The 17,712-nt window shown below is 31.8% G+C and overlaps 2 protein-coding genes across 4 annotated transcripts; both read left to right on the top strand.

The window, feature by feature from the left end:
- The first annotated feature begins 253 nt into the window (after positions 1-253).
- Positions 254-3,945, top strand: LOC122608439 (B3 domain-containing protein At5g42700-like). 2 transcript variants are annotated; one of them, XM_043781549.1, is made up of 7 exons: positions 254-484; positions 1,148-1,246; positions 1,346-1,377; positions 2,076-2,250; positions 2,411-2,617; positions 2,757-2,854; positions 3,505-3,945. In XM_043781549.1, exons 1-6 carry the CDS (start codon positions 308-310, stop codon positions 2,811-2,813), a joined length of 747 nt encoding a protein of 248 aa, XP_043637484.1. In that variant the 5' UTR covers positions 254-307; the 3' UTR covers positions 2,814-2,854; positions 3,505-3,945. The 2 variants fall into 2 exon arrangements, with proteins under 2 accessions (XP_043637484.1, XP_043637485.1); XM_043781550.1 differs by lacking the exon at positions 3,505-3,945 and having other exon boundaries at positions 2,757-3,100.
- A 7,703-nt stretch (positions 3,946-11,648) lies between these two features.
- Positions 11,649-17,120, top strand: LOC122608114 (probable protein phosphatase 2C 12). Of its 2 annotated transcripts, XR_006325166.1 has the most exons (11): positions 11,649-11,848; positions 12,003-12,383; positions 12,961-13,132; positions 13,640-13,793; positions 13,948-14,011; positions 14,488-14,595; positions 14,996-15,121; positions 15,206-15,447; positions 15,876-16,081; positions 16,588-16,695; positions 16,788-17,120. XR_006325166.1 is itself a non-coding variant. In XM_043781203.1 (10 exons), the coding sequence occupies exons 2-10, from the start codon at positions 12,183-12,185 to the stop codon at positions 16,614-16,616; spliced, it is 1,302 nt and encodes a 433-aa protein (XP_043637138.1). In that variant the 5' UTR covers positions 11,649-11,848; positions 12,003-12,182; the 3' UTR covers positions 16,617-17,120. The 2 variants fall into 2 exon arrangements, 1 of the variants encoding a protein (XP_043637138.1); XM_043781203.1 differs by having other exon boundaries at positions 16,588-17,120.
- Positions 17,121-17,712: the final 592 nt, after the last annotated feature.

The following is a 17,712-nucleotide window of genomic DNA, read 5'->3' as shown; positions in this document are numbered from 1 at the left end:
TACGTTGGGTATGATCAACGTAATTTCGAAAGGAAATGTATGAAACCAGTAATATAGCGCAAACGTAAGGTACCATTTCAGTAATTAACTCTTATTTATATAAATAGTATAGATAATAGATATAGATATAACCCGCCCATACATGTAATTCAAACCGTATAGTCTTCCCAACGGTCGACTCCCATTTAAAACCCCCAAAATCAAAACACACAACTTCCATATAAATTCATAATCCCCCCATTCTCTCCATCTTCCCTTTTACATTTTCATCGTACACACATAGGAATAAAAAAAAAAACAACAAAAAATGGTGGTTGCAAAACAAAACTATGAACAGGGTAAAATCCCTTTTACCCAGAAAAAACAAAACTATGAAGATCTTCGAAAACAACGAGTCGAAGAAAACAAAAGAAGGATGGAAGAGCTTAATCTCCCTCAGCTTACCCAATCTCTTAAAACCGCCCATTCTCCGAAACCCTCACCGGTTTTTTATTCTTACTCTTACTGTTTATTTATTTTTATTTATGTATTTATAATACGAGTACATGCTTATTTGGATGTGAATTAATTAATTTGTGTCGACACCCATATATCCAAATGACATATTCATTTCGACCTTTTAAGTTTTTGTATGATCGTTAGTTATTTAGGGGTGTATTTGGGGGCTGCCTTTTCGATACAGATTTTGCAGTAAAACGACAATTTTTTTAAAAGTGAGTCTGTGAAAATGTGTTTTGGAAACACGATAATTAGATAATCTTTTGGATTAGGCAGGGTTATTTGATTTAGGCTACGGTTTGATAAATCGCTACGGAAAAGTAACTTGCCTTTTCGTGTGTGTAAATAGGATTATGTGGGAGTAAGAACGTTTTTTTTTTCTTGGTTTTTTATGTTCTGCATTGATTAGTAGACAGGTTTTTCTTATGTAAACACATAGGTTTCTCGAATGCAAATTTAGTAAACAAATTTGGTATTTTAATAAGAGTTTTAGGTTAATCTGACAACTTTGGTAGGTTATTTAGGTTTTAGTTTTCTTTTTGTGAAAGTGCTTACAGAAAATTAGTGAATTAGGTCTGATTATAAATAATACGTTTTGTGTATTATAGTTTGAAAAAAATGTGATGAGCTTGATTTTTTGTAATGAAAGATGAAACGCACAAAACCTCGTGCGATAGGGACGGAAATGGTGGAGGTGAGGAGGTCGAGCCGTGTTAGAGATTTGCCTTCCCCTGTTTACAAGGAGATTGTATGTTTTCTTCCCTATCTCCTTTCACTCTTATACAGTTTTGGAAATGAACTGATTCATGGTTCATGAGTTATTGATCCTTTTCGGTGTTTTTTCTAGGTGATTTATGAGCGAATTGGCTTACCAAAGAGGTAAATGACTTTCTGGGCATTTTAGAAAGGACTGATACTGACATAAATATGTGATGAACTTACCAAACTTTTCAAAATGTCCATACAATGTATTAAACTTGCAAGATGTTACCATCTATATGTAAATGACTTTCTGTTGACGATGTGGCACCGGATTTTTTGTGACCCTGCACATTTGCTTACATCAATATGAAGGTCGTTTACATACAGATGGTAACATTTTGTAGGTTTTTTACATTCTAGGTGAGTTCGTTACACATTCATTGCATCAAATCCAACGCTTTACACATTCATTGCATCAAATAAACACTTTGAAAGCCTATTAACATTTTAGGGTGAGTTCCTTACATTTTGATGTCGTTTTTCGTTTAAAAAGTAGTCCATGTACTCCTAAATGTAACAAACTTACCCTAAAACTTATACTCCTTTTTTTATATAACCTAAAATGTAATTAAAAAAGGAGTACTGTTAGAATAAACGGAGTATAAGTTTTGAGTACAAGTCGGTAAAACGTAATTAATTTCTTTGATCTCATAACTAAAAACATTACTGTAAAGTAGTAACTTCTGAAAAAGTAGTCCATGTATGAGTTTTAAATAGGGAAGGCCATCATATTGTAACATTCTTGGTCATAATATAATGGAAGTATTCTATTAGACAAACAGTGTTTAGTCAGTGTTTTTATTGTATATGTGCAGTGGAAGAAAGTATAGCTATTCAAGGAAGGACTTGGCGAACCGTGTTTATGCATCTGACGAAGCTAGGGAGTATGCTATAAACAAAGCTGAAGAACTGGAATCTAAGCTTGAAGGGGGTCATCCTTCATTTGTCAAACCCATGCTTCAGTCACATGTGACAGGCGGATTTTGGCTGGTTAGTTTTTTTTTCCCCCACTTCACACAGGAAGTTTACTCATTTTTATGAATTTGCATACTTCAATCATCTAATGGTAGATAGTACTATAACTGTATGATTGAGTGAATGAGTGTTATTGGAAACTGAGAAAACTTATGCTTATTGAATGGATAAATAGGGTCTCCCAGGTCATTTCTGCAGGAATCACCTACCAAAGAACGATGGAACTGTCACTTTGATAGATGAAGATGGTGAAGAGTTTCCGACAGTTTACTTAGCACGTAAAGTAGGCCTTAGCGGTGGATGGAGAGGTTTTTCCATTAGTCATGAGTTGGTTGATGGAGATGCACTTGTGTTCCATTTAATTGAACCCACCGTCTTTAAGGTTCAGTTATTGTCTCAATCATGTCTTCTAGTTCTAGTAGTCATCACTTTGTTTTACTTTTGTCCCAATCTACAAGCTCTAGTGGTTTTCTATTAGGAAAGTTTTGCAGTTTCTTAAACAAGCAACTTACTCCTTGCAGGTGTATATTATAAGGAACAAAGATTATTATGCAGAAGCTGAAAACAATGAGGGTTGAGACGCTTAAGCTTATGCACAGATTTAACAACTTGATATTAGGTGATCTCCTCAATTCTTTCAACTTGCCTAGATTTCGATATCCATGAATTAATTTGACCTTTTCATAAGTAATTTGCATGCCATAATTGCACATGTATTTCCATGTGAAATGGAACATAGAGAGCCATGCTTACAGGCTGTTTAGTATGTTACACAAGCATAACTTCCTGTGTGTGGGACTTCTTTGGTCATTGTTGCTGTAACACAAACATGTTTCATGGCTTTGAATAGACTAAGATCCATTGACATGCATGTTTCTTTGCTAGAAATTGGAACTTGAAAGTTAAACCAACACTTTCGAATCTTATTTTACTTCATGTCATCAACTGTTCAACCTATGTTCTTTTAGCTAATTTTTCTCATTTCTTATACCGACTGGTCTCACGACCAATATGAGAGAAGGTAAATCAAATAACACGTCGTTAAAGGGACATCCTGACCTCTGTTATTATGGTTTTTGCCCCCCCACCACTAGCCTACTATTGTGGGAACGGATGTTTAATCTATTGCCCTATTGGTGTATACTATATTTCATGAAAATGGGTTGGAGTTGCCTATTCAATCATATGTTAAGTGATCATATTTTCTACTTTACTCACCATCTGAAACTAACAAGTACTGATCTATTTTCTTTGCCTTTCTCCATCTAGGTGATTGATATTAATTAGCAGAATTAAATTCAGCACATTTTTGGCGTTATTTGATATGGTGCTGTTCAGCTTCTTCTATGTAAATTTCAGGACTAACCCCTTCAAGGGTTTAATTCAACGAATGCTATTGCAATCTATGAAATCTACGGTTATTTCATTATGTCATTTTTTTCAAGATTATAAATAGTCTAAATTTTAGGACTAACCCAAATAGTCTAAACATTAGGACTAACCCCTTCAAGGTGTCTTTCTGGAATGAAATCGATGAGTAACATGGATATTAAATGTTATAATTATGGTCATACACACACACACACACATCTTGCTGGATCTCAGTCTCTCTGCCTTGGTATGACGGTCTACATCATACCTCTTTCAAACCTTGTCATTGGAGGATTGGGTATCGTGACTGTTATATTATACTCATGTATGGTCATATCTTTACATTCAAGCACAAATATTTAACTTTTTCATTGTGCATTGAACATTGTAGAAATCTTTGTTGTTTGAATGATTAATATTTGGAAAATTTAATGCCTTAAATTAAGCAAATGTGTTTGAAAAAATGGTTACAATGAAGGTCAAATATAGATAAATATGTGGAGTGGTTGAGAGCGTGTATGATTGGGTTGACAGGGTGTCATAAGACTTTGTATGGCCAATAAAAAAACTGAACAGATGGAGCCCAGCCAAGTGAGTGAACTTCAATCCCCCCTGTCCAGCGTGGAAAACTAGAGAGAAACCCACAACTTACAACTTTAATTTATCTTCTAAGACCTGTCCTTTTCTACATTTCATGAATTTATAAGTTTATAATATAGAGAGTTCTGCCATAGAGTATGGCCTTATTCTTTATACTCGTATAAAATATGAAACGATGCTCCATTGCTTTTGCACAAAGTTCAGACAAATGTAGTTGTAAGAGCTGTAATCAATAGAAGTTTTGGTTAGTTAAATGATGGTTTTGAAGATTTACATGTTCACTTCTATTGAGAATGTTCACATAATATTACATTTTGATATCAATCAATCAGTTAAACAAGTTCTAATTCAATCTCTTAGCTAACTCTATGTTAAATTGGTAATTCAACAGCTAAGCCTTATTCGCTACTCCAGAACAACTACAAGTATTTCTTTACGTATCACTATATCAATCAAGATATAGTGATGGTCTTACAAAAATGGACACCTATGCATTTCTAAGAATGAATTAGATAAGTAATGTCTAACATCCTGTAATTTTAGATAAGTAATGTTTAACATTTGTTCTTATAAACAGAGACGGTATCAGAAAAAAATTTTAGATGGGATAAAAATTAAAAAAACTATAAAAAATAAAATAAAATTTAAAGGGGCAAAATGTTTAAAAAAATTTAAAAAAAATACTAAAAAGATTTAAAATTACATTTCAAAAAAGTAAATTTTGAGAGAGGCATTGGCATCCTTGCCCCCATATGATACCGTCTCTGCCTACAAGTAGTCTCTATATCTTCGTGTAAAAGTATGACCATCTTCATTTTACCTCCGTGTAACTTGTTTTTAACGGAATTTAGTATTGTTGTCTGTGTAACGTGAAACATGTAATTGGCTTACCAAGTGAAATCTAAAGTGCTTGCGATGATTATGACTGAAATTCTGAAATCCAATTGGGCTTTCCACCCATGGCCCACTCATATATATTCTCATTTTACGTGCTTGGATTATACTTTAGAACCCTTCATTTTTAAGGCATTTTAAGTCTTTATCCATAATATTCAAGATCAAAAAATTTGGTCCCTCATGAAAATGTGAAATGTTGATGGTTTTTTAGCGTTGATACGCGAACGACAAGACAAAGAAATTAAAGTTCTTGGAAAACAATATCCGTGACATAACAATTTTAGGCACTATGGGTGAAAAGATAAGGTGAAAAAATAGCTCATAAGCATGTTTTCGCAAAACATATAACTGAAAGAGATCAAAGAGTAATGTATGAACAAGAAAGGCATGAACATAACCACATGGAATTGAACTTAAAGATGGTAGGACAATTGAATTGAATGCATAGAGACACAAGTTATTATGTGTTTAATTAACGAATTTATTACTTTTTAAAAGTTATTAAAAAATTTTTGCATTTATAATTCATATAATAACGATAATAACTATATTAAATTGATAAGCATGAAATATGTATGTTTTACTAATCGATATATAATGACTTACTTTTATGTATCATAATCTATGCCTAAATACATAAGTCAGCAAAACAATTTTGATAAATATTAGAGGAAAAAGACATCAACAGTAATAACGTAAATAAAAAGTTAAAAATTACTTAAAATAAAACGTACAAATGTATATCCGTGTAGTCCGGAAGAATTGGTCTTTGCAATTTGTCCTTTGAACAAAATTTTACAGCTGGTGTCCTAATAAAATAAATATATTTGCATAAGAAAACCAATTTTCTTCTTTCCATTGCGATTATGGCAATCACTGACAAAAATGATCATGATTAATATTAGATGAAACATTTTATGACACCAACTAACTAATTTATATTTACGTCTTTACTTCCTTATAAAATAAACTATTTTTCAAATAATAAACCAAAAACCTAGATATATCCCTGTATTTTTTACTAATTCAGATATTCCACCTAAAACAAAATATTAGAAGTGCTAATGTTATGACTTATGACGTACTAAAACAAAAATATAGTTACGACTATTGAAAAACATGAAAGATACGACAACAACCTAAGTACTCTTTTCTAGTTTGGACTGAATCAAATGGAATTATCAAAGGAAAAATGTAAAGTACAATCATATTAGATTTATTCCAATACGTTAACTCTGTTTAAACTATGGCTGGTTCGATTTAGTTTGTCTCAATCACTCACTCACTAATTACTAGTATTTGTATGTATATGGTGTTTTTCTAAGGATTCCTTTACATAAAGTTACCGTGGGTATAAATATTTTTAACAACAATTGTTAGATGTTAATGGTTCAAAGCCCAACAGCGACATCTAAGGTGGACAATATGCTAAAAGTTGGAACCCGTGTATTTTTGCATAACATGGGTGATAAGTACACGTTTAAGAGGTCAAATGCCCAAACCACAAGCAATCAAGATTCGATCATGGATTTCCAAGTCAACATTTCCTCCGCCAGTTCCCTAAGGAGGGCCCCAGCTAGCCACTTGATCTAAGGCCAAGTAGTTATCGTGGGTATAAATTTATCAATTATCAATTTATCGATGCCCAAAATTATATATTGAATCTTTATGTGATAAGTTGTTACCACCCCGACTAGAATTGAAATCGCCACGAAACTTTGTGTCTTAGACTTTTCCCTCGACTCCTCGAGTATAGTCCAGATCAGTTTCTAAGAAGAATTCAATGGGACCCTGCCTTATCTATCTTTTTTGTAAAAGTTGGTAATCATCTAAGCTAACATGTTTTTACGACATGTTCAAAACATATTATACAAAAAGTGATATTTATTAGTTTACAAGAGACGTGTTAAAAAAAATTCAATAAAGCAATCCTATTTTAATATTAATAAAGAACAATTGTTTTAAATCTACTATATAGCCCCGCAGATGAGTTTTATCAAGTTATCGGGTTTGAATTTTAGGTTTCTCATCACAAAGTATTTTCTATAAGGAGGGATTGGAGGTCCAATAAATCGTTGGTTAAAATTGCCCCCAACACGTCTGAATCGAAACTAACTTAAATATATATATATATATATATATATATATATATATATATTAAAATATTCAATTTTTCGATTGATCATCAACCAAAAGCTTAGTTTACCTAAGATTGTAACATTTAACTCTTCAATTTCCAAAATTTAATCGATAGAAATGACACTTTGGGTACTTTGGACTTAAATATCTTTGGTTCATATTTTAACTAGCTAATTAACTCAGTTTTAACTCGAGCTTATTAATAAAAGTTTTTTAATCTTAAGTTATATCGATGTCTAATAATTATGAGATAGTTCAATCATACTCATAATCTTGAAATAGTATACCTTATATTTCAAATATATATATAGTTAGCTACTAGATTTTAGACCCGTATCCAACACTGGACACGGGGTTTACAATATTATCAATATTAGATCTACATATATTTAAGTCATAAAAGTTTATAATTTTGAAGATATAGGGTTTTAAGTGTTACATTTTGCAAGTTGTAGTACAATAATCATATGTTCGTCACTGTCATTATTAGCTGAGATATATTGATGAAATTGTTTGTCGTATTCATTCCACAAGGCACATGTTATAATAATTTCTCTATTATATAACTTTTTGAAACCAGTTGTACTCATAATGTGATATTATTATGAAAGATAATTAAGAATTAATATATAAACATACTTTTGATCATGTATTTGACATTCAAGTATATGTATGTGATCATGATGCGGACCCATAACACGCATAAGTTTATTTTCAATCACTTGTCTTATGATAATTACATAACAATTAAGATTGTTTTCATACTCTTTGATAATAATTAGGTTTCTTAATTTGAGTGACAATGATAACTTTAAACATTAATACGCAAACCTAATAAACAAATATATATAGATGTACCTTTTTGATTTGAGAGATATAATACATCTTGAATAGAGTTCATATTGACTTCGATTTAGTATTCAAGTAACCCTGTGTTGTAAATCGTGTTCTGTTCTATGACCATTTCATGTTTTGTGATTCCTATTATGTTTAAGATAAGGATGTTATATATCGTCATATGTTATTATGTTTTGGATATGTATCTAGAGTTCAAATTGTGTTTATATTAAATATTAAACTATATATTAATATTTATAATTTATAAAAATCTAATCTAATATTTGTTAATAAGTCATTAGGTTTTGAAATAATTTTTTGTAATCAATATTTAATATATTGAAAAAAATTTTAACTAATTAAATGATTGTAAATTTTTAAAATTTTTTTCAAGTTGATGGTTAAAAATAAATATAAATTAAGTATTCAGGGCTAAAAAGTGTAAATTATTGATGGAAAACAAAAAAGTGTAATTTAATGAGATTTTTCTACAAAATAATATAAATACTAATATAATAATATATTTGGATAATGATTATTATGATTTTTAATTTATAGTTAATCTAAATGATGACATAAGCGAAAGTCAATTTGATGAAATTGAACGATTTGATTGGTTAATAAGTCATTAGTTCAACTGTCTTATAGTATATATTAAGATTAAGATTGATCCGCAAAACATGCAAATAATTTAAAATTTTATTGTGATTAAACTATTCAGATAATGAAAACTTAAAAGACCATGTACAAAATATTTAAGTTTTCAAAAGAAAATAAAAACTATTTTTCTGTTAATAAAAAAAGACATCATAAATGACAAATATAAAATTTAAAGAAGGAAAATGCTTAATAATCATAAGTAAATTAAACTAAAAAACTAAACTTTAAATAGGATGATGTCATAAATCAAGAAAATAAAAAAGAAATAATTTATATAAACAAATCTAGTAATGACAAATAAGCATTATTTAGAAAATAATAATGTTATAAAAATCTTGTTTTATTTATATATAAGAGATATGATCAAAATGCTTTCAAAATAGATATGCATAATGAATTTCTACTATAATGAGAGTTAAGTATGTGTATAAAGTCAATGTATCATTAAAAATAATAATATAAGAACAATTTACTTAAAAATGTATTTTCTTAAAAAAAATCTTCTATTATTTTTTAATTTAATTTAAGTTTAATTATTTAATTATAATTAATATTTAAATTTATTTAACTGTTTATACATAACGTAAGTTGGTCGATAATATTACTTAAATTGTTTTTATTTTATTTTTATTACCCAAACTAGTACACACCAGTCCATCACATGTATCAACACCTAACAAAACCTATATTAATAAAATGAAAAAATGAGTTCGGAAATAGTCTTGTAACTAGCATTTATACCCGTACGTTGTCGGAAAAAAACGCTAATTATCATATTTACCACTACTGTATTAATATAGGAATAAAATAATTAACTCTTCGAAAATAAAACCGAAAAAAGTAGAAATCAATTAAAATAAAAATTCAAAGTAAAGTACCAAATATGTTTTCATTTACCTATTTATCTAAAGTATTTCCTTATTAAATACTATCAGGTATCAATTAGACCAGAGTTCGGAACTTTAACAAATGGCTAAACAATATACTACAAATTTTGAAAGTTAAAACCAAAAGAGGTTTAAGGAAATAATAATAGTTATGACCAAAACATAATTATTTGAAAGCTAAAGTCATTAAAAGTTTTAGGTGAAATACAAAACCCCATTTAAAAAGAATAAAATATAACTTTTCTGGTACAACGTTGTTATAGTACACTGCTATAAATAATTACCCACTGCTACACTCACGAAGATGGTATAGGAAGTTGTACTATATGCTTAAGGAATTGTACTTTTAGCTATATTACGCTCACAAACTCAAATTACCTTTTACTATATATATATAATATAAATATATATATATAGAATTGACAAATATAGACGATTTCTAAACATAAACGAATGAATGAACAAATTATATAAACGAACAAAAGTTCACAACATATGATCGAACATTTATAAACATAAATGAACGAACTAAAAGCATTAAATGTATTTTTGTGTTCATCTTTGTTTCTATAACTAAATTAACAGAAACAAACTTTTTGCTAAATTATTCATGAAATGTTGAGTTGGTTTACTGGAGTAGCCCACTTTATAAAATGAAGAGTTAAGTACTTTTTTCGTCTTTGTGGTTTCTCGTTTGTTCATTTTTCGTTCTCGCCATTAACTTTTGGCTAAATTCATCCATGTGGTTTACTTTTCGTCCTTTGGTCCGTTAACCCCCCATGTGCAAGTCACGTGAGGGGTGGTTATGTCTTTTCCCACCTGCCTTTCCTTGTGCAAATCATGTGCAACGACATATAAAAACCCACCCACCCCCAAACATCATCGGAGCTTTCATCGAAATAGATCCGACCAAACATCATCAGAGCTTTCATCCATCTCGAACCCCTACAACACGAACATGAAATCCATGATCGGAGCACATGAAATATACGAACACTCTCGTACATGAAATCTGATATATCATCTGATATATACGCACATGAAATCCATGATCGAAACCTTTCGAAATAACAAACACGAACACTCTCGCACAACTGACTTTTCAAAGCATCACCGGGGATATTATTCATCGAAAACTGATAAAATCCCTTCATATCAGATAATGGTGAATACCTGTTTTTCAACTGATACTCAATAAAACCTTGCAACAACATTATCTCATTATCTACACTCCAAACCCTTTTAATTACAACTTGTTTTCATCTTTAGTATCCCCATTTGAAACAATCTTGGATTTCTTTTATCTTTATTATTATCAGATGGGCCTGAAATATGGCGTTTTAAAGTTGGACTTTTTTTCTGAAGTTTGAAAAGATTTGATTTTTTTTAGGGTTTAATTGCAAAATCAGAAACAGATGGGGATTTGATATCAAATTCGAATTCAATCATTGAAGGTTTATATGATGTTTGTTGTTCAGATGTTTCTGATTTGAAGGTTGATGAAGTTTTTTGTGGGACTGATTTTTGGGTGATTTTTTCGTTGTTGTTTATGTTCATCCAATTCATCTTCTGATCTAGATTTTGAAATCTTACTGGTAATGTTTGTTTGTTAACGGCGAGGACGGAAAATGCAAAAATGACAAACCACAGGGACGATTTTTGCACTTAAATGGGTGAAAAGACAAAAATACCTCTCACGCGACTTGCATGTGAGGGGGTTAACGGCAAAGTTATAACGGTGTGGACGAAATGCAAACCACAGGGATGATTTTATCCAAAAGTTAACGGAGAGGACGAAAAGTGAACAAACGAAAAACCACATGGACGAAAAAAGTACTTAAATCTAAAATGAAAATAGTACGTCTAATTATTTTTAAAATTTATCTATTCATTTTATTTTGCATATACTAATATTCTTTCAAAAGAAACAAGAAAAGAAAAACAACTCACCAGGCAGTTAACAGCTCAGCAGAGATATATATATATATAAATACATCCAATCCAAGCCGGCTTTTGAAACCGAAAACGATGGTGATTTGCATTCGTACATGATTTAACAAATCCATTTTGCATTTCATTATCATTTCTTCTCTCTCTGTCTCCCTCTCTTTCTCTGCCTCGCGGAATTTTTGCTGCAAATCTAACCTTTCCTTTCAATTATTCTCTCTCTTTTTTGTTTGTCGGCAATCGAATCCGCCATTTTTTGATACATATTAGATTCTGTATGTATTTCTTTCATTATCTCATATTACATTTCATATATATATTTTGATGTTAGTTTATGTACATTTTGTTAATTTTAAATCTAATTCTATTTTTTTCAGACAAGACATGTCATGTTTCTAATTATGTTTTTTTCCCCTTTCCTTTGTGTAGGATATTTTGTTAAATCAGGTGGAAATATTGAAGACAGATTTTGTTGAATTTATATATATGCGTGTGTATATATCTATATATACATATAGATTGATAAATATAGATATATAGATATAGATATAGGTATAGATATAGTAGATATATAATAAATCTGGATAATAGAAGGGACGGAGCTAGGAAATGTCCTCGAATAAAGGTGAGCATCAAACGATCCCGTTATCGGTGTTATTAAAACGAGAGTTAGCGAATGAGAAGGTCGAGAGACCGGATATTGTTAGTGGTCAGGCAAATCAATCTAAGAAAGGGGAAGATTTTACATTCATCAAAAGCGAATGCCAACGCCTTATAGGTGATGGCGTTACTACTTATTCTGTTTTCGGGGTATGCTTTTCTTTCAGATTCTTGAATTGATACATACATTTTTTTGGTATGGTTTTGGATTTTGTGATTTCATATGATTTAGGAAATAACTCGTAATTGACTGTTGTCCGAGTATGCATCTAGCCTTAAAGATTGTTATTGATGACACATGACAACTTATATGGATGTTGCGGTATCAAAAGTACCTAAAGATACATACAATAGTAATATATGAAAGTCGGATACATATTATATGGACGTTCCAAGTTAGAAACATACAATAGCCTTTGGTAAGTTGAATGTAGTTCTAAACCGTTATCCCATTAAAAAGTGTTAACATCTAAGAAAGGTTGGATATAACAGATTATGAATCCCATACCAAGCTTAATTGATTGAAATTCGTATCATAAAACTGAAAGAGTTAAATAAATGATAATGGGTAAAACTAGTAACAAATTAGATGCAACGAGTAACCTTTTGTTAAACTCCGTGCTTTGTTGTTTTTGACCGATGGACAAATATTTTGGGAATGGAGGGATTATTAGTGATCTTTATTAAGGTTTTTGTATAGTGATCCTAGCAAACTTCTAATTTGCAGGTTCTTGATGGCCATAATGGGTCTGCAGCAGCTATATATACAAAGGAGAACCTATTAAGTAATGTTTTGGGTGCCATTCCTCCAGACCTTAACCGGGAGGAATGGATCGCAGCATTGCCTAGGGCGTTGGTGGCCGGTTTCGTGAAAACAGATAAAGACTTTCAAGAAAAAGGTATATGATTCATGATCAAGTAGACTAGTAGATAGTTTCCATTTATTTCTTTGCTGGTTCTGTTATCTTATACGTACTTATGAAGAATATATTGGTTCTTGTTAGTTAGTTTCAATTAGATGAATCCACAACATCAACTAGTTTTCTATTTTTGGCTGAAGTACGATTGTGAAGCACTCATTCTAATGATGATAGTAACTTTTTGTATGTAATATGATATTTTAAAACATTTTGTACATGACCTTCTACAAAAAACGCACCTTCAGATCTTACATTTATAGTAGTTAACTTGGAAAGATCAATGATTGTAGATGGTCTTAAGATTCAGAACTATTAATAATTTTTTCATAAGGTTGGCATTTCTATCTTCGACCTCTTCTTAGTCAGATCCTACTATTATTTTTCTATGTTTTCTAACAATAATATCTAGTCCTCAATAATTTTTGTGCATGTTATGTGTTAACATGCTCTCTAATATGCATTGCTTGCATGCTGTCATGATTGCAGGCCAACTGTCGGGAACAACCGTCACCTTTGTAATTATTGAAGGCTTTGTGGTTACTGTAGCCTCAGTTGGTGATTCCCGCTGTATACTTGAATCAGCGGATGGAAGCCTACATTATCTATCCGCAGATCATAGATTTGAAGACAACGAAGAAGAGTACGTGACCAAGTGTACAAATCATATCATACATAATCTTCGAGTTGATATCGGATGCAATATATAATTTTACATGTATATATGTATGTATAGCTTTCAAATATCAGCGTACCTCTAGCACGTTATGATTGTTGTCTGCTTTGTAATTTGGCAGGACAGAGCGTGTAACCGCTAGCGGTGGTGAAGTTGGTCGGTTAAATACTGGTGGTGGTCAGCAGGTATGCTGTTACGATTTTCTCATTGTGGTCCATATTGTCGCTATTTATGTGCTGTATGTTTTTCTTGTGTCATTACTTCATGATTTTTAGTATATTAATTGATCTCTAAATACACTTCAGAGACACGGAACTTATACCTAGGCAAAAGTGAGCTGTATCTTCATTAAAAATCTTAACATCTATTCCGTACATCGTGCTTTATGTGAAAGTTCAAATAAATTTTCTAAGCAATTCAAATAAATAACCAGCTGCCAATTAATTACCCAATTAAAGAGAACTATTAAGGTAGTTTAATGGATCCATCTTATTTGTACTCAAAAAGTGTGGTTTACTATAAGAAAAACAACGTTTTGGACTAAATTTGTAATACAAGTTTGAAATTTTGATTATCTGTTTAATTTTTCTTTATGTCCATGGCGTTTGTAGAATAGTGCATCATTTGTGTTTATAGATCAAGGTTTTTTTATATGTTGCAGATCGGTCCATTGAGATGTTGGCCTGGTGGTTTGTGTCTTTCACGATCCATTGGAGATCTGGATGTTGGGGAATTCATTGTTCCCGTTCCTTATGTTAAGCAAGTGAAGGTCAGCAATTTATATTAGTGTGCTTATATGGCATATTTACTGCTTGTTGCTTTCTAACATTGTCGAATCAGCTAACAGTACATACATAATTTTTCTGTTTAGAGGTGGAAAGATGGGGGTGGGCTGGATAATAGGGCAAAACAAGTTTGGTTGAATTGGGTTGGATCAAGTTGACCCATAAAGGTTTTTTATTTTTACATTCCTAAAGAAATGAATCAATAATCAATTTGTATTCATCAAAATCTAAATTATATGACTTTTGATTTGTTCCTCCTTCTCCCTTCATAGAAGTTTTTCATTTGACCTAATGGGGATAAAACATAACCCAAATTGACTCATTCATAAATCATAAGGGGTTGATATTCCAACCTCTAATATGCTTTTGATTTGTAACCTGCAGCTGTCATCTTCCGGTGGAAGACTAATCATTGCAAGTGATGGTGTCTGGGACGCTTTATCTGCAGAGGCGGCTCTAGACTGCTGTCGTGGAATGCCACCAGATGCAGCAGCTGGACAAGTCGTTAAAGTAAGTGCGCACATGTTATTAAGTTAATGTACAGATTCCTATTAACATCTATTATAAACTTCTCTTTTTATAAATTTTTTACAGGAAGCTGTACAACCGAAAGGATTAAAGGACGATACAACCTGCATGGTGGTTGATATTTTACCTGCAGAGAAGATAATACCTCCAGTCCCACAACCAAAGAAGATGAGCAAGGGTGTATTTAAAGTCAAGGCTATGTTTAGGAAAAAATGTACAGAGTCAACATCTCAAATGGGTGAAGAATATCTCGTGCCAGACGTAGTGGAAGAGCTGATTGAGGCAGGATCTGCTATCCTTTCTGAAAGGTTTGTATGGTGCAAGATCATGATTGTCCCTCTTTACTACTTATATGGGATTTCCATGGGAGCCAGAGATGGCCAAATGGGCGGCTGTGGCAGGTCAAGTACCACATCAAGTGGTTGTCGGTCATAATGCGAAATTTTTTTGTAATGGTGAAAACGTGTCAGGTCTGGTCTGGTTGATCACAACATTTTTTCTCCAAATTTCTCAATTTTTCTCAAAAAGTATGGTGCCAAATATGATTTGAAAAATTATATTATAATGTAAGAACATTATGATAAGATTTTGGATTTAGGAGTTTTAATATAATTTAGTAGACAGTCTGTCCCACTTGAATGTCCCCTTTGATATAATTTAGTAAATGGTCAAAATTGCCTTTTATAGTGAAAGTCAAAGTTAGGTTTGACAAATAATATTCTCTATCTGGCTGCAGGTTAGATACTAAATATCCCCTTTGTAACATGTTCAAGTTGTTTTCATGTGCGGTGTGTCAAGTGGAAATGAAGCCCGGGGAGGGTGTTTCGATACATACAGGATCATTAACTAACAGAAAGAATTCAAGGCCCTGGGATGGTCCTTTCCTTTGTGTAAGCTGCCAAGAGAAGAGAGAAGCCATGGAAGGAAAAAGCCATTCTCGAAGTATGATATTTCTTTAACACATTTTAATTCTGTAAAGTTTTTCATAGAGATGACAAAATGGGCGGGTCACACATGGTAATGGGTTAAATTTTAACTGTGCCGAAACAGGATGGGTTGTAATAGGATGCTTCTATGCATTTGAATGCAGTGGGGATGACTTTCAACTTGTTTGAGCCATATCACTTGCAAAAAAGGGAAAACAAATAGATCCATTGATACGTAATGGGTAAAAATTGGGTATCAAGTCACGAACAAATTTAGGTCAAAACGAGCAATTTGTGAGCAGCTCAAAACATCGTTAAAATATCATTTTGACTATCAGATTATAGTTTACCAAATTTATATGGTTTCAGCAATAATCCATTATTTCCAAATGATTTGAAGTTTTATGCATTAAATTATAACGTTACCCATTTGGACCATAATAAATACAGTAAAAAATAACCTACACCCACCTTTTAGTTTCTTGCAATTTCTGATCTTTGCTCACTGTCCGAAATTGATAGATGGTCGATACAGCAGTGGAAGTGAATAGCAAAAGCAAGTCAATCACAGTATAACCTGCAAATACTTGCAATTCGTATGGAACCGAGTATATATGGAAAGTCGAAAAGGTTATCTTTTTTGATAAGTTCATTTCTATGACCTATGAAGGTCTTACATTTTGACCCTCCTTATAAAATCAGATTAGATATGTATTTTGCAGTTAAAAATCTTCCCCTAACTCCATGTCGATAGAACAAAGACCCCACAAATGTTTTGGGCTCAAACAACTTATTAGATCGCCTCTGTCTCAACAGATACTGAGGTTATTCATTCGTATACTAGTTTTACCATTTAGTTGATCTAACCGTCAGAGTGTTATTTAGTAAGCTCGGGTTTGAGCTTGTGTATAATTGTTGGGAGTTAATGTATTGAAACTAAGAACATCTGTGATTCTTATGTATCTAGGCTCGACACATGCAACATTATTTGATTCGTAAGTATACAACAGAGAAAACATATGTCGTATATTAATAGCATTCAAAGATTTTGTTTCTGTTTTTTGTTTTGGAATTCCTTGAATTAAGCTCAATTGGGAAGTTATTTGAAAGCTAAGATTAAGATGAGACAAGAGTATTATCGTTAATTGTTCGAGCTAGCCATTATTCGTGTTGTTACAAACGTTAAAAGGGTCCAATTAGCGTAACTTACTCTTTAGTTGGTTGATGCAAAAAAATTATTACAGTGTTAGCTATAATAAACTAAATGGTTTAAAATAAGATGTATAACTGGCATCATAGTGTAACCATTTAACAATAAGAATGTTGTATCTTAAATAAAGTTTTGTATACAAACTGTATTAAAGAGTGTTTGGTGAGAACATTTATGGCATAGCTTTTGCACGCATTGATTTTACGAAGTCAGTATGCACGGAAATTATGTCAGATGGAAAATTGACCCATTTTGGGGACCAATTTAAACCTCAGGTGTGACTTTGACAAAACACTAATCACACAAGTTGGTAAATGGGTCAAATTATTATTAGGTCGAATCGGGCGGGTCAGATTTCATTGAGACATAAATTAGTATCGAGATTATGAACATTTAATTGAGACATAAATTAGTATCGAGATTATGAACTGCGCTTT

Source organism: Erigeron canadensis, chromosome 7 (assembly GCF_010389155.1).
Source record: "Erigeron canadensis isolate Cc75 chromosome 7, C_canadensis_v1, whole genome shotgun sequence".
In the NCBI taxonomy this organism is placed as follows: domain Eukaryota; kingdom Viridiplantae; phylum Streptophyta; class Magnoliopsida; order Asterales; family Asteraceae; genus Erigeron; species Erigeron canadensis.
Note: the sequence above shows the minus strand (reverse complement) of the source record. Positions and strands in the feature narration are given on the sequence as shown.

What these genes read in the sequence shown, in the direction of transcription:
- LOC122608439 (XM_043781549.1), top strand. Translation starts at nt 308, where the DNA reads ATGGTGGTTGCAAAACAAAACTATGAACAGGGTAAAATCCCTTTTACC. An exon ending in CGAATTGGCTTACCAAAGAG is followed by an intron (nt 1,378 to 2,075) that starts GTAAATGACTTT and finishes GTATATGTGCAG; the next exon opens with TGGAAGAAAGTATAGCTATT. An exon ending in TGACAGGCGGATTTTGGCTG is followed by an intron (nt 2,251 to 2,410) that starts GTTAGTTTTTTT and finishes ATGGATAAATAG; the next exon opens with GGTCTCCCAGGTCATTTCTG.
- LOC122608114 (XM_043781203.1), top strand. Translation starts at nt 12,183, where the DNA reads ATGTCCTCGAATAAAGGTGAGCATCAAACGATCCCGTTATCGGTGTTA. An exon ending in ATACTGGTGGTGGTCAGCAG is followed by an intron (nt 14,012 to 14,487) that starts GTATGCTGTTAC and finishes TATATGTTGCAG; the next exon opens with ATCGGTCCATTGAGATGTTG. An exon ending in CAGCTGGACAAGTCGTTAAA is followed by an intron (nt 15,122 to 15,205) that starts GTAAGTGCGCAC and finishes AATTTTTTACAG; the next exon opens with GAAGCTGTACAACCGAAAGG.